This window comes from Halichoerus grypus, chromosome 8, assembly GCF_964656455.1.
Source record: "Halichoerus grypus chromosome 8, mHalGry1.hap1.1, whole genome shotgun sequence".
Classification (NCBI taxonomy): Eukaryota; Metazoa; Chordata; class Mammalia; order Carnivora; family Phocidae; genus Halichoerus; species Halichoerus grypus.
The window spans coordinates 51,980,020-52,004,612 of NC_135719.1; the positions used below are offsets into that span (position 1 = coordinate 51,980,020).

At 33.8% G+C, this 24,593-nt stretch overlaps 1 protein-coding gene across 4 annotated transcripts in view; it reads left to right on the forward strand.

Annotated features, from left to right (window-relative positions):
• Positions 1-24,593, forward strand: part of VPS13C (vacuolar protein sorting 13 homolog C) — a 175,101-nt gene that overhangs the window by 125,722 nt on the left and 24,786 nt on the right. For all 4 annotated transcript variants that reach the window (XR_013450451.1, XR_013450452.1, XM_078079265.1 and 1 more), the window contains 17 exons: positions 307-467; positions 1,437-1,558; positions 2,055-2,349; positions 3,613-4,002; positions 5,562-5,666; positions 6,345-6,509; positions 8,034-8,162; positions 8,609-8,742; positions 10,202-10,328; positions 13,838-14,073; positions 18,208-18,349; positions 19,848-19,988; positions 20,760-20,841; positions 20,974-21,043; positions 21,868-21,979; positions 22,098-22,211; positions 24,206-24,345. Coding sequence is in view for 2 of the 4 variants with exons in the window: in XM_078079265.1 (XP_077935391.1) it covers positions 307-467; positions 1,437-1,558; positions 2,055-2,349; positions 3,613-4,002; positions 5,562-5,666; positions 6,345-6,509; positions 8,034-8,162; positions 8,609-8,742; positions 10,202-10,328; positions 13,838-14,073; positions 18,208-18,349; positions 19,848-19,988; positions 20,760-20,841; positions 20,974-21,043; positions 21,868-21,979; positions 22,098-22,211; positions 24,206-24,345 (2,665 nt within the window). In the remaining 2 variants the exon portion in view is untranslated. The remainder of the gene's footprint in view (positions 1-306; positions 468-1,436; positions 1,559-2,054; positions 2,350-3,612; positions 4,003-5,561; positions 5,667-6,344; positions 6,510-8,033; positions 8,163-8,608; positions 8,743-10,201; positions 10,329-13,837; positions 14,074-18,207; positions 18,350-19,847; positions 19,989-20,759; positions 20,842-20,973; positions 21,044-21,867; positions 21,980-22,097; positions 22,212-24,205; positions 24,346-24,593) is intronic.

A 24,593-nucleotide genomic window follows, 5' to 3' on the forward strand; every position in this document is an offset into this window, starting at 1 on the left:
AACCAGCTGAGCCACCCAGGCGCCCCTGTTTCTTGGTTTTAATACAACTTAAAACCCCAAGAGAAATTGTTTTGGGTCAAAAAATTTTATAACTAGTTTCTTTTCTTTTTTTTTTAAATTTTAGTTTCTTTAGTTTCCTTTCTTTGTTAGTTCCTATGTCTTAAAAAAGCATTTTGTGTAGTCATCAGTTTTAGTCATAAAGAAGAATAGTCTTGTCATTATTTTAAATTGCTAAGAAGTACTCTGTCTTAGAGAAACACAGGTAAATTAACATTTGGAATGCTCCTCACTTACGTTCTGCCTCAGTGCCTCATGGATATACAGAAGTTGCAAAAGTCCCCGTTGCCAGATCCGGAAGGCGACTGTATAATGTACGGAATCCCAATGCCAGTCGTTCTGACTCAGTCTTGGTACAAATTGATGCAACTGAAGGGAGTAAAGTAATTACCCTTCGCTCTCCTCTGCAGGTAATGCACTAAAGTGAATTGTGTCCCTTCAAGTAAAACAAGAAGTATTCATTTAGCTGAATATAGGAAAATGATAAAACATTAGGTCCATACTGATTATTCAGAAATAAATTCTAGATTAAACTGGCTGCTATTTCCAATCCAACCTACTTTTGTAATAGTCTTCATTTTAAATGTCTGATTAAACAGTCTTGTTATTTGAAAGCCCATTTTTGTTGTGGTCTAGGTTTAAAATTAATGAAACTTTTTGTCTATTTCTTTAAAGATTTAGAACTGGGAGTATTAATAATTATATCTGGTTGTCAGATAGGATAACATTCCATTCTCTTTGTATATCACTTGGGACTGTCTTTTTCAAGTATGTGTGAAGGAATATTGGAATGATCTCCCCAGAAAAAAATTTTAGTATCGTAATCTTTTCTACCTTTAAGACTTTATCCATTTTTCTTCTGTGCATTATTACAGGTTTCATTATATGGTCATCAAAAGAACATTTCTTCCTACTTAAAACATCAGATACAAAATGAAAGGATTTCCATTTTTGGCCATTGTTATCTCTCAGTTTGCTATTAACTCTAGCCTATATTGTAGTTAAGGAAAGAGAGTTGTAGTACTTTTCCTCATGTTTCCTTTGCTATCCTTTCCTGTTTTTGCATGGTGCATTGAAAAAAGGTTTTAATGGGGAAAATATTATGGCTGAACTCTTCAAAATTAATGTATATTATACACTAACAATGAACATAGAGGATAGAGCATGTGAATATCCTAGAAATTTTCAACTGCCCCTTAAACATCAAGTTTCTCACATATAACCTTTAAATATCCCAAAATGTTTCAATTATCCCTAAAAATATCTTCTAATACTGGGTTTGAAACTTTTTAGATCAAAAAGTCACTATGTGCAGCTCACACTTTTCTTTCAAGCATCTATATCTTTTTAAACAACTTGTATGTCTTTTTACCTAACAGATTAAAAACCATTTCTCTATTGCATTCATCATCTATAAATCTGTTAAGAATGTTAAGCTATTGGAGCGCATTGGAGTAGCCAGACCTGAAGAGGAGTTCCATGTTCCTTTAGATTCATATAGGTACATACTTCTTTGAATATACTAAGTTTTAAAAGTTTCACAGTACATATTTTTAATTCTATGAATTGAGATCTATATTCTAGAAAAAATAACCTTCTATTTTCATTATCTGAAATATGTAAAAGCCAGCTTTAAGACATATATAAATATATTTATTTAATCACTGAATTTACCAGATGAAAATCTTATTGTATATTCAATGTTTTAGAATTTTCTGAAAGCTGTCTTTATTAGATTGCCTTTATATTTGAAGTGACTATTTTTTCTGACTTGTCACTGTTTACAGATTTTTTTTTTTTTCCAGAAAGTTCCTCCATGGGTTAGCTGTATGACTTTGGGCAAGTTTCTTAACCTTTCGTAGCCTTGTTTTCCTCATCCATAAAAATTAGAATAATAGTATTTACCTTGTAGTGTTACCAAGAAGATTTAATGAGATTCTTTTTCTTAAGTTTTTGATAAAAACTTTTTTCCCCACTCTGTTTTCTTTTTTCTCTAGATGTCAGTTGTTTATTCAGCCAGCTGGTATCTTAGAGAATCAGTACAAAGAATCCACCACTTATATTTCTTGGAAGGAAGAACTTCACAGGAGCAGGGAAGTCAGATGCATGCTGCAGTGTCCATCAGTAGAAGTCAACTTCTTACCTCTCATTGTCAATACAGTTGCTCTGCCTGATGAATTAAGCTATATATGTACCCATGAGGAAGACTGGGATCCGGCTTACATTATTCATCTTTATCCTACTCTCACTTTGCGGAACCTTCTCCCATATTCTCTAAGATACTTACTCGAAGTATGTCTCTTGTATTTTGTTTGACCTTTATTATTGCAGAGTGAATTCTGTTTTGTTTTGTTTTTTACTGTGTTTTTAGTTGAGGTCAGTATTTTCCATAGCATACTTTAATATTAATAACAGGAAAAACTGATACAGCATTAAGTATATGACAATCACTGTGCCATGTGCTTTACATGTTTTAACACATTTAATCCTTGCAATAACCTTCTGAGGTAGGTACTATTATTATTATTAGGCCCATTTTACAGATGAAGAAACTGAGTCACAGAAGGTTTAAATAACAGGCCCAAGAACCCACAGCTAGTAAGTTGTAGAGCTGGGATTTGAACCTAGGCAATTTGGCTCTTTTGCTCCCTTCCACTGAACTCTGTTGCATCTGCTATGAGTTAAGAACCATAATAATCTCTATTAATTAAGTAAAATTCCATTAGCTAAGGGATAGAAAAAAGCCAGTGGAGAAATACTTCATCTTACTTTATTCTAAAATTAATTTTAAAGTTTTTATTTTAAAGTTAATAGTATGATTATTTGATCCAGGTTTCTGTTGAACTTAAAATAATTTGTCTAAGAAATAACGGGGAACATTTTTTAGTAATGATGTATGGTAAATATTTTTAGATTTTCATGCCACAACATTTTAAAATACAAAAGTCTGGAAACTGTTGGAACCTAAATTATTTCTTTTCTTCATCTGACAATGAGTCATCCCTGAGGTGTAAAGACTAAAATGAATTAAATGAACTAAATAGTACTTATGCAAGAGAAGCTTTCAAAAAGAAAGCCTGATTTATTATGTGGCTATTATTCATTTCAAAAATAATTCTACCTTACTTAGATAGCTTGTCAGAATAGTTTGATATCACTTTCCTTCTCTTTATGTGGGAACCACTAGGCATAGTGTGTGAATAGCAGATGAAGCTGAAGCCCAGGCAATTAAGTGGCTCATCTAATGACATAGACAACAGCCAGCATTCCTTTTATTCTTGGCATAGATCTGACTTTATTTTCAAAACTTATGGCCATTGGCCTACTCATGGCCAAAAGACAATTTCTGCTTTTGGCTATGATACAGTGTTTTCTTTTTAGTTGTTAGTGGTTATTGGACATTCATAATTTGTAAACATACTTCACTGAAGACTTGTCAGTTAACCTGAATCTGGTAGGTTATTTATTAGCATTTTTATAAAATATGGATGTTGCTATTGAAGAGGTTTTTAAAAAATCACTAAGCAAATTTAGTTTTTGTTTGTTTGCTTTTAGGGAACAGCAGAAACTCATGAGCTCACCGAAGGCAGTGCTGCTGATGTTCTACATTCAAGAATCAGTGGAGAAATAATGGAATTGGTTCTGATGAAATATCAGGGCAGAAACTGGAATGGACATTTCCGTCTATGTGATACACTTCCGGAATTCTTTCTTGTATGTTTTTCCTCTGACTCCACAGAAATGATGTCAATTGACTTGTCAATACATGTCAAACGAATTGGCAGCCGGACGGTGCTATCTGTCTTTAGTCCCTACTGGCTGATCAACAAGACTTCTCGGGTTCTCCAGTATCGTTCGGAAGACATTCATGTGAAACATCCAGCTGATTTCAGGGATATTATTTTATTCTCTTTCAAGAAGAAGAACATTTTTAGTAAAAATAAGGTGTGTTTTGGTTGATATAACAATTTAAAATAGATAAATTCCTAATCTGGAAACTCGTGAGTCATTTAAGCCTTCCTTAAATCCATTCTTACCAGTTTGTGAAGTGCCACTGTGTATGAAGTAGGTCCAAGGAGACTTTTCAGGAATACATCAAGTGAGATGTTAGGACTAGCAAGAGTTTCCCAAAGCTGAATTGCCCTTTTCTCCATGGCCTTTAGAATTACTTCTGTTCTTTTAGTAGTGTCAGGTAGAAATCTTGATTTTAGATAGTTTACCAGTGATGAAATAGCATTTCAGAAGGTGGAAGAGTTGGATTTGGCTTCTGTTAACCGAGCCCACCTAGGTATGAAGCACTAAGCCAGGCCTCTGAGAGAGAACCTAGTGCCTAACCCTGGTCTTTTGTGCTCCGGTCCCTTCTTTCCTTTGTAGATTCCTGTCTTGGAATTGCTTATCACACACTGTCCCAAGTCACTGCTAGGCCTTTGTCTGTGCTGCACCCTCTGCTAGAATGCCTCTTCCCCTCTTCTTTCCCTGTCTGCCACATCTTTTCTGGTTACCTGCTTTTCATTCTTTGGCTGTCATTGTGCTCAGGCCTGACATGTGTGAAGGATTTCTAACTGTCTAAAATGGAGCTAGGTATTACATCCATGTCCTCTTAGAGCAGTGGTTCTCAAATTTCAGATTAGAATCACCTAGAGGACTTTTCATACACATTTCTGGGTTGTGCCCCTATTTGAGTCAGTAGGTCTGGGTAGGGTCTGAATATTGCATTTCTAACAGATTCCCAGGTGGTGTTGATGGTGCTGGTCCAGGCACCACATTTTGAAAACCACTGTCTTAAAGTATCGATTAATCCATAGCGTTGTAATTACCTGTTTATGTCTCTTACCTCTGGTTGTCCTCAGGCTTTTTATAATCTAGTTGGGTAGATGGAGGAGCACAATTAGATCTCTTCTTTAAAACTTTATCTAACTCTCATAGCTAGAAGTAAACTTTTTACCTTCTCACCTTGATAGCATTTTGTACCACTCATGCAGCCATTAATCACCTTGAGTCTTACATCATAATTATTAGTATGTGTTTCCCATCTCCTTGTTTAGTTGGAGCTCATTAAACAGGAACTGTGTCCTGTTGTCTTCCATTCTGCTGATCATGATGCCTTTCATTTAACATTTGCCGAATAAAGACATAAATTCTCTATGTTTTAAAAACTTTAAGAATTTGTTAGGTAGCTCAATATCTTAAGTATAACACTGGAAAAATGTCAGTTTACATTATAGTTTTTTTTTTAAACAACAAAGGGTCTCATTGGTGTACATCTTTAAATTCACTAAACTCATTGCATAGGTGAATGGAAAGATCAGAGCTCTGCTTTTATTCTACTGGCCTCTAGAATATCTGTGGTTCTGTGACCCATTGGCAGTATGGCTTTGATTATTTTTTTTCTGTGTCCCATGATACTAAATAAATTTCTAGTGGTCTAACAACTTTCCCTCAAATAAAATATTAATATAGTCTTTTAGGTTTCTTATATGATGGTTATGTGTTCTCTGGTGTAGGTACAATTAAAAATTTCAACTAGTGCCTGGTCCAGTGGTTTTTCATTGGATACAGTGGGAAGTTATGGGTGTGTGAAGTGTCCTGCCAGCAATATGGAGTACCTGGTAAGATTCCGCTTGCTTACTTACCTCTGACTTCATTCACGTTTTCTTTGGTTCAGTAAACCAGCTAGATTCTAAGGGGTACAGAAATTTGAATTCTAAGTATTATGTAAAGGACTGTTATCTCTATAAATTTCTGTGGCCACTAGTATCAGGACAAAACCTGAATTTATAAAAAGTTTAAGACAGTAAGTTGAATCCTCATTCCATACTGTTCTCTGCCAAATGTTTCTTAAATACTAAATTTGATTATGAAAATTTGAGTAATCTGATGCCAGTGGACCTGTTTTATTGCCACTTTGAAATTTTCATCTTAGTTCATTAACAGAGTGATGATAAAACAGCAAAACTTGAGCCTCTCCACTAATTATAAAACAATTTATGTTTGGAATGTTAAAAAATAAAGAATACAAATAAAATAAATATTATGAGTCATCATTAGTTAGATTACCACTTGATATTTCTTGAATTGATTTCTGATGGAGCCAAATTAACCAAAAATTTTTCTTAGTGAGAAGATAATCAGTAGTTGAATATGACTTATATTAGTTACTTTATTTAACAAGCGTTATTTTAAAGTATTTTAAGAAATCCGTGTATGAATGGGATATGTGTGTGTACCTTTCAAAGGATCTATATAAAGTACTGGGAAATGATAAACTTGTTTGTTCCTTTACACAGGTTGGTGTTAGCATCAAAATGAGTAGTTTTAATCTTACACGAATAATTACTCTGACTCCCTTTTGTACCATTGCAAACAAGTCATCATTAGAACTAGAAGTTGGCGAAATTGCATCTGATGGCTCAATGCCAACTAATAAGTGGAACTATATTGCTTCTTCAGAGGTAAGATTTTCCTTTACTATAACTGGCTCCTAAAACGTACAAATAAATATGACATATAAATAAGAATTGCATATACTTCTTTGTTATACCCATTTTGCTACAATATTTGTGTATTTAAATATGATAGCCAACTTTGACTTTTCTTTTGCACTGTAAACACATGTTAAAAAAAGAAGAATAAAAGTACCGGTAATATTTATCACTAGCCAGTCTAGAGGGCTAACACCCAGCCTCTAGTTCTTCCTATATGTATAGAACATATGGATGTGTATTGTGAAAAGAAGATAAAGATAATGTACTATGAATTATCTCAATAGGATAATGTCTCCGCATTCAGGAAGCATATAATCTTGTTGGCGAGCTGAAGACTCATATAAATTAACACATGGAAGAAAATATATGCTAAGTTATAGGTGGTTTTAGAATTTCTGAATAGATTATCTGAAAGTTTCCTTGAAAATTTCCTAAAATTCAACCCCCTCACTTTACCGAGAAGGAAATTGAATCTCATACTTTTCTAAAGTCAGTACAGTCATTGGAAGTCACCATCATTGTGGCCAAGATCGAAAGGGAGTGTTTCATAGAAGAGGTGGGATTTGAACTAAACATTGCAGGTTCAATAAGATTTTAGGAGTGAAGAGAGTGAGGGAATGAGTGAGGAAGAGGACAGGTGCAAAGATGAGTATTACTGCTTGAATTTGCCTGAGTTTTCGACCAAACCAGCTGACCTTAAAGAAAGAACCATTCTTCTGTACATCTCAAAAACAAAATTGTATATATATTTAAAAACTTAGCAAGAAGCTTAAGAGGAGGGATTCCAGTTGCACAAATTTAGAGCTCTGAGAGGCATGGGCTTTCCAAGGCTCTTAGAATGATCTCTGTAGACTTGGCAACAAATAAATGCTCATTATCATTGATGTGGGTTTGATCATAGTAGCATTTTTATTCAGAAATAGAATTTATCTAGTATTGTATAACAGAGGGACATTTTGTATTAGGAACTAAAACCTCAGTTTTATAGATAAGGCTCAGAGAGGTGTATGCTTTGATTAAGATCAAACAGTTAGGAAGGTAATGTTAGGATTTCCAGCAAGGTCTGTGGTGTTCTCTTCTCTGCCTTCAATTGTCTTTCTAGTTTATCTAGGATAAGATAACACTGAAAGAATTCATAGTGCATTAAGGAATTATAATAGGATATGCACAAAAGCAGATGTTTTAAGATTATAGGTTTTAAATATTCAAGATATTTGAGGCATTTTTAGTCAGTAAGCTCTTTAGTTTCTCATAATTATTCTATAAGTGCATACAGACTAATAGATCTATGTTCTTCCAATGGAGTTTCTTTGGTTTCATAAATAAGCCTTATATTTTTAATAATTTTAACATGAGATGTGGAGGAAATATTTTAAGAAACTTAGTAATAATTGTATCATGATCAGATTTAGAATTGAAAACTTAATTAGCCATTGTCTTATTTATACCCCAGTATTGTTTTAAGACTGATCTTAACTTTTATATTTTTAGTGCCTTCCCTTTTGGCCTGAAAATTTGTCAGGCAAACTTTGTGTGAGAGTGGTGGGCTGTGAAGGATCCTCCAAACCATTTTTTTATAACCGACAGGATAATGGCACTTTATTGAGCTTAGAAGAGCTGGTATGTTTTCATGGTTTATTTTATTTTAATTTATTATTTTATTATGTTTTCATGTTTTATTTATTTATTTATTTATTTATTTATTTATTTATTTTTATTATGTTAGTCACCATACAGTACATCATGTTTTCATGTTTTAAAATACAGTGTCTTTGATTTTTAAAATTTGCTATAAAATATTTTATTGAAACATGCTATAAAATCTGCTAATTGAATTTAAATTAAAAAAAACCAGAATTCAACTGGAAAAAAAATCTGGTAATCATTTAAAGGTGCTAATATATCTATTTGTGAGGTGCTATACATATATTTGTAAGAGATCAGAACCAGTGTGCTTTTCAGTAAGAACTTAAGAAAACAGACTTTTTGTGTCTACATAACTGATTATTCCAAATGTCACTGCAAGTTAAACCATACCTCAAACAGAATTTTTTTTTCTACAATAGAATGGGGGTATCTTGGTGGATGTAAACACTGCTGAGCATTCAACTGTCATAACCTTTTCTGATTACCACGAGGGATCTGCACCTGCCCTAGTGATAAACCACACATCACAGGACGTCGTCACATACAAACAGAGGTATGAAAAAAAAAAGATTCATGGGAAATCTCATTTGCTTTTTACTGGCCCACAGTCCTTTCTAAGAAACACTTGGGGTGGTAGATTTGTTTCACATTCCACATGTTTTCTGATTTTAGAAAGGTAACATGGAACACATGCTGTTTATTATAATACCCTCAGCAGGTTTTGGGACAGTTTCTAGAGTCCAATACATTAACATTCCTGCAGTGAAACTTATAAATATTCATACCAAGTGGGATATATCAAAACTATTAATAATCTCACCTCAGTTCAGATTAGGTTTTTTAGCCAAATGACTTTTGATACCACACTAATAGAAAAATCTTTGGACGTATGGAGCTTTTAAAATTTTGGAATTGCATATAAGGAACTGTGAACCTATTTACCTGTTTAAGCATTGTTATTCTTTTGTAATCTGGAAATACTCAGTAAACCTCTCCTTATAAATCTCTATCAAGTTTTTTTTTCCCCCAGTAGAGGTGGTAGAAGATTAAATGAGAGGACAATGAATAGGTAGTGGTGTTGAATATAAGTATGGAACGATAGGAATTTTGTCGTTCTTGCTTGTGCTGTCATTTGGCTTGGATGATACCATTATTTAATGACATAACAGATAGTTTTAAACCCTTAAAATATATATTATATATTTGCCAAGAATTATTATTATAAATCTGCAAGGCATTATTTTACATATGTATAAAATCTTATATATGCCTAAGGTTATTTTTACATATAGAATTATTTTATATAAAATAATGCCTTGTAGATTTACCTGTTCTTAACTCTCCTGGCTTGAATCCACTGGAAGATTTAGAAGTACAGAATGGGATTGAAACCTAATTGGGTTCTTTTTGTTGTTGTTGTTCGCTGGAAAGTTTTTTGTAATATGGACTAATACTTCTTAAACTTTAATGATAAATTTGGAAGATCTCCCAGAACTCTTGTTAAAATGCACATTCTGATTTAGTAGGTTTTAGGCGGGGCCCAGGATTTTGTACTTTCAGCAAGCTCCAGGTAATGTTGCTGCTTCTCCATAGATCACACTTTGAGTAGCAACAGTGTGGACCTAATTTTTGCTTTTTTTGAGACTCATGTTTCTTATCTGTTGCATTTGATTAATAAACTTAAATTTAAGCACTGAGTGACATTCTACTGCTGCTAAAGGATTTGTTGTTTATAGTTTTTTCTGCAGGTGAGCTCTGACGTACCAGTTGGTTTACTTTAATGAATTCCATTGCCTGCATCAGTTTGGAGCATACTGCAATTTCAGAAAGGCAATATTCCCTTCCCTCAAGCTTTAAACCATTAGTTTATTGGACATTTTTAGGCAGAGTTCTGTTTATTAACAAAGGCAATTTTAGAAGATTTTTGTGCCTGTCCCCTGCTCTGTAAACCACAGGTCTGGGTTTCTCAAGGCCTGGCTGTTTTCATCTTCCCTCTGGTGGTTGTGTTTCAGTGGGTCACAGGAGGAAGTGTACTTGGTGCCAGGAGAAGCTCGACTTTTTGCCTGGGCAGATCCTACTGGTACCAGAAAACTTACCTGGACATACGCAGCAAATACTGGAGAACACAGTCTGTTAAAGGTATCATGTGATGTGAATGAGTGCTGTATGAGTTGCCTGGTGGTGAAGGGAGCATACAAGCCAGCTTCACACAGTCATCTTTGTCCTTACTGAACTAAAAAGGAAATGGAAGTATTTTCCAAATAAGTTGGTTTTGGAGTTTAGATTGCAAGTAGTTCATACCTGTATTTTAGGTTAGTCAAAATAATTTATTTACAATTTAAAAAATAGGCCTGCTTTATCTTGCCCAAGTAGAGCCCAGTAAAGTATCTTTTATATGCCCTTTCTTTCTTTTTTTTAAAGAAAGGAATTTTAAAGGTAAGTGAAAACAACTTTATTTTGAACATATGCATGCCACTGTTGGCTGTGAGGTTTTTCGGCATATTTTCCCAATGAAGACCATATGTTTTAATTAAAGGAACCTGACAGTATACAAATTATCCCATATAAGAAATTTAATGAAATATTTATTGAAACAATATTTAGGTAGCTAATTTAATCAAATATGTTATTCTTAGACTCTTAAACTTTGGGAAGGTCTTAAGGATTCACCTACCAGCCTTTCTCTAGCGTAGGAATTGCTCCTGTGTTAGCAATATAGATCATTTGTTTCTGTAGAAATATAACCTATTATGAAAAGTTCATACAGTGTCCTATTCCACTGTCTGATAATGCCAGTTTGTTAAAAAAAGCTTTATTGACTTTTGCTTTAAAATGGTAATTGGCCAACAGTGGCTGAATTATCCTCTCCTATATTCCCTCTGAAATACCCATAAAAGAGATAAAAACTTACCCACTTTTGAAAAATTAGACTGATAGTTCCTCCGTTACGAGATTCTTGGAATAATTTTCACCATGACAATTTGATGGAGCTATACTAGCTTGCTTGTGCTTTACTTTTTACAAGACCGAAACTCAAGGTTTGTAAATGGTACAGAGGCTTAAATTCTCTGATCCTCTTAGCTTCTTGGCTCAGAGACATGGGAGCTCTAGCAGAGGTCTCTGACTGTGCTGGTATTGTTTCCCCTCTCCTCACAGTTAACGCTGCTCAGTAACTACAACACCCAGTGGTAGTATATAGACACTAGAGAGAAAGTGGGAAGGACCTCCTGGAGGAGGATGTTCAGATCTGTATATTGAGGCAGATTGAGGAAGAATCTGGGAATAGTGTATGTGGGGATTGTGGTTTTTAATGTTTCTCTTCTATTTGGTGTCCGAGAACCAGGCAGTAGGAAAAGTAGATAACTGTCTCAGTCAGCACATAATCTGCCACATTCTGGAAACTGAGCTAGAAGCAGGGCTGTTGCCCATTCCCTTGTCTGCTAAGTTGATCTGAGAAGGGAGTTCCACTCAGGCAGGTGGACATGGTAAGGGAATTCAAAGAAAATCCACACATTATTGGCAAACACTAGATCTGAACAGATCTTCCTTATTAAGTGTGAATGAACAGGGAAAAAACAAAAACAAAAACAACAGCAACATGGGGTTTATGAAAAAAAATAGTTCAGGAGAAAAATGTAGCGTTATCCCATAGAATCAGGTGATTATACCCCTGAAATTGTTTTTTACTACAGGGGGACCACAGGAAATTTTCCAAATTAATGTCTTGCATCCTCAACCAAGTTATAAAGCTGTAACAGCTATGAAATAGAAGAATGCATGGTGAAATAAAAAGATACAACCAAATGAAGTAAAAGGGAGTAGGGAAACAATATATTCTGTTCATACCATAAATATACCATTTAATCTTAAATTTTAATTACAGAAGTACAGATTAAAGTTTTCATTTTTTTAAAAACCTATTAATGAGTGGAACTAAAATCATTGGTAAGAGGATTTTAAAACAATTGAGAAAATGAAAATAAAGACAATTTTGCCCTTAGAGTAAAGGAAGGAGACCTAAGGAAGTATGTAACAAGTGGCAAATACCTTTTATTGAATCTGTCTCCTGTGTTAATGCTTCCTGCGTATTATCACTAATTCTTATGATTGGAATTCAGAACTTCTGGTTAAAATTCAAAACCAGGTCTATCTGACTTAACAGTCCATGGATTTTTTCCACTAAACCATGCTTCCCATCAATTATATCAGTAAATGAAAATGGTTTAAATTCTCCTATTAAAGACAAAACTCAGATTAAGTTAGAAAACAGTGTCTAACTATATGCTACTTACCAAAGGTATGACTTAACCAGACTAACACAGAACATTATAAGCATGAAGAGGCATTAAGGACTTAGGAGGCAAACAGAAGTAAAAAGAAAGCAAAGTTGTTGATTTTAATTTCTGAACAACTATAATTCAAAGCAAAAACCTTTAAATAGAATATGATGATACGAAAAGAAGGCATGAATTCATCATTCTCAGTCTTAAAAATGATGAGTTCATGTCATTTGTGACAACATGGATGGACCTTGAGGGTACTATGCTAAGCGAAATAAGTCAGAGAAAGAAAAATACCATATGATTTCGCTTAAACATTGGAATCTAAAAAACAACAACCAAACAAAAAACCCCAGAAACAGACCCATCAATACAGAGAACAAACTTGTGGTTGCCAGAGATTGAGGTGGGGGGTGGGCAAAATGGGTGAAAGGGAGTGGAAGGTACAGGCTTCCAGTTGTGGAATGAGTAAGTCATGGGGTTGACAGGTACAGCATAGGGAATATCGTCAATGGTACAGTAATAGCCTTGAATGGTGACAGATGGTAGCTATGCTTGTGGTGAGCATAGGATAACATGTAGAGTTGTTGAATCATTACGTTGTACTCCTAAAACTAATGAAACATTGTGTGTCCACCATACTTCAATTAAAAAAAAAAAGCAATAGATGTTAAACAGCAACAAAACTCAGCTATTCCTATGCTCTTGATAAATCCTTTATTTGCTTTTTTTCCCAAGAAAGCATGAAATGAAAAGCACATAGTAGGTACTTGTACTGCTTGGTGAAATGAACTCTTATATTTATGTTAAGCCCAGAATGAGGAGGAAATCATTATTTCAGTCTCTGAAAACACTGACCAAATCAAGTCATATTTTTAGTGCTGAGACCTTCAGCCAAGAAGGCTTTGCAAAACAGTGCACACTAAGTACAAACCATAGTTTTATATAATGTGACTTATATAAATATTTGCAGTGTTGTAAGTTATTAAAACATAAAAATAACTAGGTTAGTTTTACGTGAAGTTACTGTTCTAATAAACTTAGGAACCTCTCCATCTTGGAGACAAGTAAGCGTCTTAGGACACTGAGCACCCTTGCAGGATACTCTTGTTCCTGCTGAGTGCTCTTTGAGCAGTCAAACCCAGGGTACAAAAAAAATTAAGCACTATTAGTGTTTGTTATTGTTTGAAAACATCGGTGAGTTATGTTTTAAAATAGATTATGACTTCAGTTAATTTATGTCATTTTGATGGTTAGTTTTCCAATTTATAGTCATTCTTTTTAAACTTTTCTACATGTTCTCTGTTACTGTAGTTTAACTTTATGTAATAAAAACTTAACCGCTTATAAAGTCTTTCTTTTCCCCAGGATGAATGTGGCCAGTTTCCCTATGATGCAAATACTCAGATACACTGGGTATCATTCCTAGATGGGCGCCAGAGAGTGTTGCTTTTCACTGATGATGTTGCCTTGGTTTCCAAAGCACTTCAGGCAGAAGAAATGGAGCAGGCCGATCATGAAATAACCTTTTCTCTTCACAGTCTTGGGCTTTCCCTGGTTAACAATGAAAACAAGCAGGAAGTTTCATATATTGGGATAACCAGGTACGGAAGAAGAAAAGGCATCAGAAATCTTTAAAAAGCATTGAGTTCATAATACCAAGTTTAATGAGAGTAAACAGCTTTTCTGAATTTTGATGTACTGCGTATTCTTTCAGCATAACTTACGAACAGTTTTTTTCACTGCTAGTTGAAAAGCCTCCTAAGATAGAAAGATGAGTAAGATAATGCCTCTGCACTTACTGTACTCATCAGCAGTTAGTGGGGGAAAAAAGAGGTTTGCTTCTTTGTTTTTGGTATGTATTTTTTTGATGAATTATAATAACAGAAAGAAGTATATATACGTGCAATGGCAGTACAGAGATAGAAGCAAGTAAGTTGTTTTGTGCAGTGGAGGCTGAAGAAACTGGCCTGGATTAGAGGAAGCCAACAAGAGTGGGTCAGATAAATTGGAGAAAACATTCATGGAGGAGGCAGTATTTGACATAGGTACATAGTCTTTAATGGGCGGTTATTTAGAACTTTTAAATAGTGATGGAACCAGTTATTTTCTCGATTCTGCTTGTATCTGTATAAGAAAAATATTTGAATTTATTTATTTTGACTTTTTAAATCTCACTAACTTTGGTAAAAGATTCCTTCATTTCTTGGAGGCTGATGGGTGGAATGGTTAACATGTTACCATGTATCATCTATCAATAATCATGTTTAGTGTAAAAGTAAAAAATTAAGTCAATAAAAATATCACGTATGTAACACGCTTTACACAACACCTGACAGATTAAGAGTTCTAAAAAGGGTATACATCCATTGATATAATATTAATTAATATATTTGTGTATATTTGAGTAATATATTCTCTTGGTTATACACTTGAGTATATTATAGTATTTTTAACCTAAATATGAAAATAATTTTTAAGTCCTATAAATTCAGTTTCTTCACTTTGTTGTTCTTTGATATAACTTATTTTTACTTTAATATTACTATACGTTATTACATTTTGTCAGATTGGTCTTTACTTGTAAGGACTTTTAAAAATTCATCTAAAAGAACTTGATTATCTTTTTTCTGATGGCAGTACACATTTAATACACATTCAGTGGGGATGTGTACTGAGGAAAAATAAATCAGTTACATAATTTTTAAAAATAGACTTATTTTTTGAGCAGTTTTAGGTTTTTAGAAAAATTGGCTGTAAAGTACAAAGTTCCCATATGCCCTGCATCTTTCCCCTATTATTAACATCTTGAAATAGCATGGTACATTTTTTACTATTGATGAACTAGTGTTGATACATTATTATTATCTAAAGCCCAGTATTGATGTTGTTTAAGTTAGAGTTTACTCTTAGTGTTGTAAGTTCTGTGGGTTTTGAGAAATGAGTAACATCTGTCATTACAGTGTCCTATAGAATAGTTTCAGTATCATAAAAATCACCTGTGTGCCACCTGTTCATCCCTTTCTCCCTCCCCCTGAACCTCTGGAAACCACTGATCTTTTTACTGTCTCTAAAGTTTTGCCTTTTCCAGAATGTCATATCACTGGCATCATACGTATGTAGCCTTTTCAGATAAGCTTCTTTCACTTAGCAATATTTTTTTAAGTTTCCTCATGTTCTTTCTGTGGCTTGATAACTCATTTTTATAAATCACTTAATAATATCCCATGTCTGGATGTACCACAGTTTATTCACCTGTTGAAAGACATCTTGGTTGCTTCTAAGTTTTGGCATTTATGAATAAAGCTGCTATAAACATTGGTAGGCAGGCTTTTGTGTAGACATAAGTTTTTAATTCATTTGGGTAAATATGAGTGTGATTGTTGGATTTTATGGTAAGATTATGTTTAGTTTTGTAAGCAACTGCCAAATTGTCTTTCAAAGCAGCTGCACCATTTTGCATTTACACCAAGAATGAGTGAATGAGCATTCATTGCCCGATGTCCTTGTCAGCATTTGGTGTTGTCAGTGTTTCAGATTTTGGCCACTCCAACAGGGATGTAGTGATATGTCATTATTGTTTTAATTTGCAATTCCCTAATTACGTATGCTGTTGAGTATCTTTTCAAATGCTTATTTGCTATCAGAATATCTTCTCTGGTGAGATTCATGTCTTTTGCCCATTTTTTAATTTTTCATTTTCTTATTAAATTTTAAGTGTTCTTTGTATATTTGAGGTACAGTATTTTATCAGATATGTGTTTTGCAAATATTTTCTCCCAGTCTCTGGCTGTCTTTTCATTCTTTTAACAGTGTCTTTCATACAGAAGAGGTTTTTAATTTTAATGAGGCCCAGTGTGGATTCTTCCTTTCATGAGTTATGCTTTAGGAGTTGTATTTTAGAAGTCACAAAAATGCAAAGTTACTTACATTTTCTAATGTGTTACCTGCTGGGTTTTATAGTTTAGTGTTTGATATTTAGGTCTATAATTATACATTTTGAGTTAGTTTTTGTGAAGTGTGTAAACTCTATGTCTAGATTGATTTTTTTTTTTTTTTTTTTTTTGCATGTTCAGTTCTGTCACCATTTGTTGAAAAGATTGTCCTTTTTCCATTGAATTGCCTTTGCTCCTTCTCAAAATCAGTTGCCTATATTTATTTGGGTCTATTTCTGGACCCTTTATTCGCTTGGTGTGTTTGTCAGTTCTTTCACCCATAGCACACTGTCTTGATTTCTGTAGTTTTGTGGTAATCTTGAAGTCATGTAGTGTCAGTCTTCCAACTTTTTTCTTCTTCAATATTATGTTGACTATTTTGAGTCTTTTTTTTTTCTTAAGATTTTATTTATTTATTTGACAGAGAGAGACACAGCGAGAGAGGGGACACAAGCAGGGGGAGTGGGAGAGGGAGAAGCAGGCTTCCCGCTGAGCAGAGAGCCTGATGCGGGGCTCGATCCCAAGACCCTGGGATCATGACCTGAGCCGAAGGCAGACGCTTAACGACTGAGCCACCCAGGCACCCCGACTATTTTGAGTCTTTTGCCTTTCTATATAAACTTTAGAATTAGTTTATCAGTTAGTTGGGATATTGGTTGGGATTGCATCGAAGCTATAGATCAACTTGGAAAGAACTGATATTTGACATTATTCAGTCTTCATACGCATGTACACAGATCCTTGTATTCAGATCTTTGATCTCTTTCATCAAACTTCTGTAGTTTTCCTCATATAGATTCTGCACAAATTTGTTAGATTTTGTTTATACCTAAGTTTTTAATTTCTCCGGTGCTAATATAAATATTACTGTTTTTAATTTCAAATTTCAGTTGTTCATTGCTGATATATAAGAACGCAATTGATTTTTGTATATTAATTTTGTATCTTGAAACGTTAGTTGCAGGAATTTTGTTGATTGATTCTTTGGGATTTTCCGCATAGACAGTCATGTCATCTGAGAACAAAGACAGCTTTATTTCTTCTTTCCTAATCTGTGTGCCTTTTATCTTCTTGACTTAATGTGTTATCTAGGATTTCCCAGTGTTGAATCGGAGTGGTCAGAGTAGACATCCTTGCTTTGTTCCTGATCTTAGTAAGAAAACATCTAGTTTCTCACCATTAAGTATGATGTTAACTGTAGGTTTTTCATAGATGTTCTTTTTCAGGTTGAGGAAGTTCCCCTGTCTTCCTAATTTGTTGAAAAATTTTTTTTGTAAGTATGTACGGTGACAGATGTTAACTAGATTTATTGTGATGATCATTTCACAATATATGCAAATATTAAATCATTATTTTGTATACCTGAAATTAATGTTACATGTCAATTATACCTCAATAAAAAATAAAAAATATGTTTTTTTCATTAATAGACTTGTATTTTTAAAATTTGTACTCAGTTGTTTTTATATTTTGAATTTCATCAATTAGAAAAATTTGTGCAATTTTTTTCTCTTGTTATTTAAATAGCATTTATGTAATAACCTCAGTTTTGTCTCAGCCACAAAACCTAAAATATTTACTATATTGCTTTTTATAAAAAGTTTGCGAGTTCCTTGATTGATTGATGTCAATGTGTGATAGAACATTTCGCCTGCCCCTTTTCCTTATGTACTTTTGCTGTTTAAAAAAAATCTTGTATAATTTTCATAGGAGATTTATAGTTGTAATAATTTGAAGTTGAATGACAATTCCAGCAAGCCTAATATATACTCCTAATTTAATTTTCTTTGTGGATTGTTTTAGTTCTGGTGTTGTTTGGGAGATGAAACCAAAACAGAGATGGAAGCCTTTTAGTCAAAAGCAGATAATGTTGCTGGAACAGTCCTATAAAAAATATCAAGTATCAAAAGACCACGGATGGATTAAACTAGATAATAATTTTGAGGTATACCAAATTTTTTTTTGTTTTTATTTTTATGTATGTATTTTGTTGGTGGATAACAAGTAAGGAAAATTTACTGTCCAAGTAAAAACATGTGTGCAGAAACTAATTTATTTATTAGCAAATAAACTTTTTTTTTTTTTTTTTTTTTTTAGATTTTATTTATTTATTTGAGACAGAGAGAATGAGAGAGAGAGAGAGAGCACATGAGGGGGGGAGGGTCAGAGGGAGAAGCAGGCTCCCTGCCGAGCAGGGAGCCCGATGCGGGACTCAATCCAGGGACTCCAGGATCATGACCTGAGCCGAAGGCAGTCGCTTAACCAACTGAGCCACCAGGCGCCCAGCAAATAAACTTTTGTTAGTAGGATTGACATGACTGATACTCTTTAGTACATTTTAAATTAAAATATGTTATTAAATCATACTGTGTAACATTTAAATAAATGTTTCTCTTTTGCATTTTTGTAATTTCTTCTGTTTACAAGACAGTTTCATGGAACTTGTTCTCAGTAAGATTATGCAGAAATTAATATTGCTTATTGAAACTTTTGTTCTGTTTTGAATTGATACCAATATATATTGGTAAATAAAGTCTGTGCAAAATTATGTATTTCAGTAATGAAAAACCTGTAGAAAACCCGTTCAATTAAGTTCATTAAATGTGAATGATTGTTGGACTTGGGTAGATGTCACAAATACAGGTGTACTCTCTTCAGGCCCTTACAGTGTTGCAGCTGAAGGTCACTTTTGCCCTAAGAAGACCCCAGAAGCTTGACTGCAATTTCTCATGTGCTCTGGTTCAGTCGTACAGCTTTAGTTATTCTTTGTCTTTGGTATCTAATGGTTGGGTTTGCCTTGGTCACCAGATACGCTCCCCACCCTGACCCTCATCCCTGTAAATGTTGGCCATGCTCAAATGAAAACAAACTGTCAGACATAAATAAGCTATTAACTATTCATTGTTTAACTTCGTTAAGACAAAATTTAAGAGTTACCAAATTATTCATTACTATTGAGGTTTTTAAAAAATATAAAGCATGGTTTATTTTCTTTCACTGCAGTTTATATAACTGAAAATTTCCTCAGTTGTTTTCTTATTTTCCTCATAATTTTTGTGCAAAAGTGATGATTCTGCTTCAAAGATCTCAACTGTAGATCACCTTAAGGCAGATCTTTTGGTGAGACTTAGAGATTAAAATGTTTTCTCCTTTCAATTTGTGAGTAAATGGATATTTAAATGGGCTATCCTGCCAATACCAAGTCATCAAAAACATATGTGCTGGGCGCCTGGGTGGCTCAGTTGGTTAAGCGACTGCCTTCGGCTCAGGTCATGATCCTGGAGTCCCGGGATCAAGTCCCACATCGGGCTCCCTGCTCAGCAGGGAGTCTGCTTCTCCCTCTGACCCTCCCCCCTCTCATGCTCTCTGTATCTCATTCTCTCTCTCAAATAAATAAATAAAATCTTTAAAAAAAAAAACAAACATATGTGCTTTTTTCCCAGGTCAATTTTGATAAAGTTCCCATGGAAATGCGCCTCCCTGTTCATTGCCCAATAAAGCGAGATTTTTTATCAGGGATTCAGATTGAATTTAAGCAGTCTCCTCACCAGAGAAGTTTAAGAGCCAGATTGTACTGGCTTCAGGTAACATTGTCGTTTTCAGTTCAATAAGTATATCTGATCACTTTGGGAAACTTGGGGATGAAATTTTTTCTACAAGACTCTAGCATACGTTGTAAACAGTATTTTTCTTCTCGTTTCTGTGTTTATTCCCCTTCTCCCATGTATCCTGTGGATTCTTTATACTTAGCATCCAAGTCCAAAGACCTTGTGACTGTTGAAACTATTTAATTTGGCCAGTTAGCCTGCAAGAGCATTTTCCTGCACTGAAATTGTTATTTTTAAATATTCCTTTGAATTTCTCATGGGATCCCCAAATAAGATTTTCCTTCGTCATTCTACACAGGAGTGAACATCAGAGAATATTTTTGTCTGCTTGCTTTCTCCCTTCTTGCTTCTCTTCCTCTCTTCCTTTTAACTACTAAATACTACTTAGGACATTTTTATTCTTTTTCTTCTTTCTAATTTCATATCCAGTCTCCACTTACATTTTACTTAAATTGTAAGCTGTCAAAATCTCACATGATCCATAGGCACAAATATTTTGATTAATAGTGTGTACATTGCACAGTGTTAATGCACTGATGAGGATATTAAATATTCCTTTATGTAAAAGGTTGCCCTTGCTGGCATATGTACGAATTTTGGATTTAAAGTGAAACTTCTAATAGCACCACATATACAATGCAGATATTTAATTCTGATAAAATTAGCAACCTCTTATCTCTAAAAGTAAAAGTTATTACATTATTTCAAATCCTGCTGAATTCTTTTCTTTCTTTTTTTTTTTTTAAGGTTGATAGTCAGTTACCAGGTACAGTGTTTCCTGTTGTGTTTCATCCTGTGGCTCCTCCAAAATCTATTGCTTTGGATTCAGGTAAAAAAAAAAAAAAAAAAAAGAAAAGAAAAAATCGAGACCTCTATTTTAAAAATTAAGTAGACATTATTTTGATCTAGTATAAAGCTTGATTGTCTTTTCCTGTGTTTTTTTTTTCTTTCTTCCTCTTAGAGCCCAAACCTTTCATTGATGTGAGTGTCATCACAAGATTTAATGAATACAGTAAAGTATTACAGTTCAAGTAAGTAAAGATTCCCCTATTTATCTAAAGGAATTTAAAATGAGAATCTACTTTGAAAATAAATTTCACTCTTGTGAGGCTGACTTCCATATAAAACTTATTTTCCTGGGGCGCCTGGGTGACTCAGTCGTTAAGCATCTGCCTTCGGCTCAGGTCATGATCCCAGGGTCCTGGGATCGAGCCCCATGTCTGGTTCCCTGCTCAGCGGGAAGCCTGCTTCTCCCTCTCCCACTCCCCCTGCTTGTGTTCCCTCTCTCGCTGTGTCTCTCTCTGTCAAATAAATAAATTAAAAAAAAAAACAACTTATTTTCCACCTGAACATACAAATCTACTTTTGGTCAAGTAATTTTCTGTGTTGAAACTTAATAATAGTCCCTCTATATTTTAAAGTGTAAAATTCCTTAACCACTTTTCCTCTTTGTAATTCCAATTAGAATATAAAATAGCCAGTGAAATATGAGTGATGTATGTATTTGTGAAATGTGCTCTTGAAAGCAATTGCTGTGGCCCTTAAAAATGGAATAATACATGCTGTATCATCTAATTGTATTTGTCTCTTCTGTAACATGATAAATATGGGATTTGGGACTTTAAATGCTAAGTATCAATACAGCAGTATTACCTCTAGTGAAACCTTAACTCGAATGGGAAAAAAAAAAACATCTCAGTTAAGGATACTTTGGTCTTGTTAACATAACACTTTTTTTAAGAGATGAAGGAGTAAAATCTTATTGTGACTTCTGGCCAAAATCAAAGTTTAACATTGAAAATTACAAGGTTTGATAGAAACCCTTTTCTGTCTTTTAAAAAATTTTTTTCCTCAGGTATTTTATGGTCCTCATTCAGGAAATGGCCTTGAAAGTTGATCAGGGGTTTCTAGGAGCTCTTATTGCACTGTTTACCCCAACAACTGACCCTGAAGCTGAAAGAAAACGGGTAACAATTTTTATTTCTTGGGAAAATTATAAACAAACAAAAAAATAAATCAGCCATTCTTTGAACTAATTAGAGAAAAAAAAATCAAAATACTAATTCTTCATTTCATTTTTTTCAGACAAAGTTAATCCAACAAGATATTGATGCTCTAAATACAGAATTAATGGAGACTTCGATGACTGATATGTCAGTTCTTAGTTTCTTTGAACATTTCCATATTTCTCCTGTTAAGGTTTGTTGCAATTATTATTTTGAAAATTGTGCAGAATTGTTGTAGGATTTTTAAAGGCTCTGTGTATAAATGTGTGTTTTAATTTGTTGTATCAAATATTTGGTGGGAATTTTGTTTGATTAATTGAAATAATTAAGACAATTCTCTGTAACATATGTACAACCATAATTCCCACAGAGAAACCGTCAGGGCATGTTCTCTAGTCTTGAATTAATAACCCCTTTATTCAAGGAAGGAGCTGACAAAAGCATTTCTTAATTAAGCGAAGAAGTGCTCACCAACATTTAATGTTTTGGTTGCACTTTGTAACTACTATCACTGTCTAAAGAGAGAGCTATAATGGGTGCCCGAACCAGAATGTGAAAACGCTGAAGTAGGTATTATACTGTTGATGTGGTGGTTTTCACCCTTCCAAAATTTGATTATAACTAAGGGAGTGGAAAATTGGATACCTTTCACTTGCCTGATTTTGTACTTTATGAACCCATTTCCTTTTCTCCTTTTGTTGTTCTTTTTAGGTTTTATAGGAAGAGGTGACTGCATAGTAAATTCACAAATGCCACCAACCATAACTCTCTAAACTTGTGTAATGGGCCAGATTTACAATTAAGTAACTCTAAAATATTGATGGTCCTTTACATTCTCAAAAACTGTTTACAGCACATTATTTTCAATTGCATACACCATTCCTTTCAGCTAAGTAAATTAATTTATAAAATGGAATTGAATTACTATTTTAAATTGATGTACTAGTTTGGTAGTATTAGACATATTTATAGTGTTAGGTTTAAAATTTATATCATTTTATGTGGTAGGTTATACACAAATTTCTTTTTCATTATTAAGTGAAAATCACTTATGAGATTGAACAATACCTTCAACAAATATTTGCTGAATGCCTACTATCAAAGTTACTCTGAAAGTTATAAAATGACTTCATGGAGCTTACAATCTTAGGGGAGTGCTAAAGATTGTTAATTTATTGATTCATGATTTTACACACATTAGGAATTATGTCATGAAGTTGAATAATTAAGATCATGATAAGTTGTCTTCTTATTCCATGATGACTTTGCCTTAGGGAAAGGCTGGACATCTGTCCACCTAAGCTTACTTTTCTGGGATTTGGATACTCTCTGACTCTGCAGATGTCCACATCAAATCAACAAACAAACAAACAAAACCACACCCAAAACCAGGCTTTCCCGGTTTTATCCCGTCTCTTTTATTGAGCTCTACATTGGTTAGGTAAAATGCAGAATAAGAAAGGAAAGTTATCTGCTTTATTTGCCCAGATAGAACTACCTTCTGCCTGTGCCTTTTGCCGCTATTGCACTAATGATGATACAGCACAAAGTAGAAGAAGCTAAATGGGAATGTGAAAATCTCATGTTTAAGTACTGAGTTGAAGGAGTCTGTGAAAGCTGAAAACCTTATTACTCTTTTAAAAATTTATTTAGCAACTTGCTAATTGTTGCCGTAATTGTCATGTTGTTGTTATTATTATGGTACAATTATAATTATTATTGTTAATTATATTGTATAAAAATGTACATATTATATATAATATATAATTGTAATTGTTAATTATTGCCATAAATTATTTACCTCAATTGGATGAAAATAAATGATTATTTATTATTTTGACTGGTAGACATGTTTTGTGTGCCAGTTGACATATTTTCTTCTTAAATGATTATACTATTTTTGTGAAGTGTTTTGAGCCCCTCCATGTAAACACAATGGTATTTATACACTTTAGATAAAATTTTAGCTCTTTGGAACAGACTAATTTGTATTTTATCAAAAAGCAAATATGAGAATCAGGTATTAGTGAGTTATCCTGTGTGGTGTGTAGAGTAACAGATAATAACTTTGTTTAGGATTCTGAAAGATACAACATCTGTTTGTATCTGGAAGATCTGATTCCTATGTATGTAAATTTTTTGGTTTTGCTTTTAGTTTTTATTTATTAAGCATTGTTTTTCTTTTAGTTGCATTTGAGTCTGTCCTTGGGTAGTGGAGGTGAAGAGTCAGACAAAGAAAAACAAGAAATGATTGCAATTCATTCTGTCAATCTGCTGTTGAAAAGCATAGGTGCTACTCTGACTGATGTGGATGACCTAATATTCAAGTAAGATTTATGTTAAAGTAGATGGGGAGGGTTTTGTACCAAGGTTATGTTTCTGGGTATTAATTCTTCCCACTTGGGCTAGAATGTTAGCTTAGAAAATGATAATTCTCACTATACTTGAAGTTTGGCCCCTTTCTAATTATGCTTTTTAGATATGCTTATTTTACTCTTAAAGAGTTTTATATTTTCTTTAGTTATTCATATGTTGATAATACATGAATGTAGAATAAAAATGGAATTATTTTAGT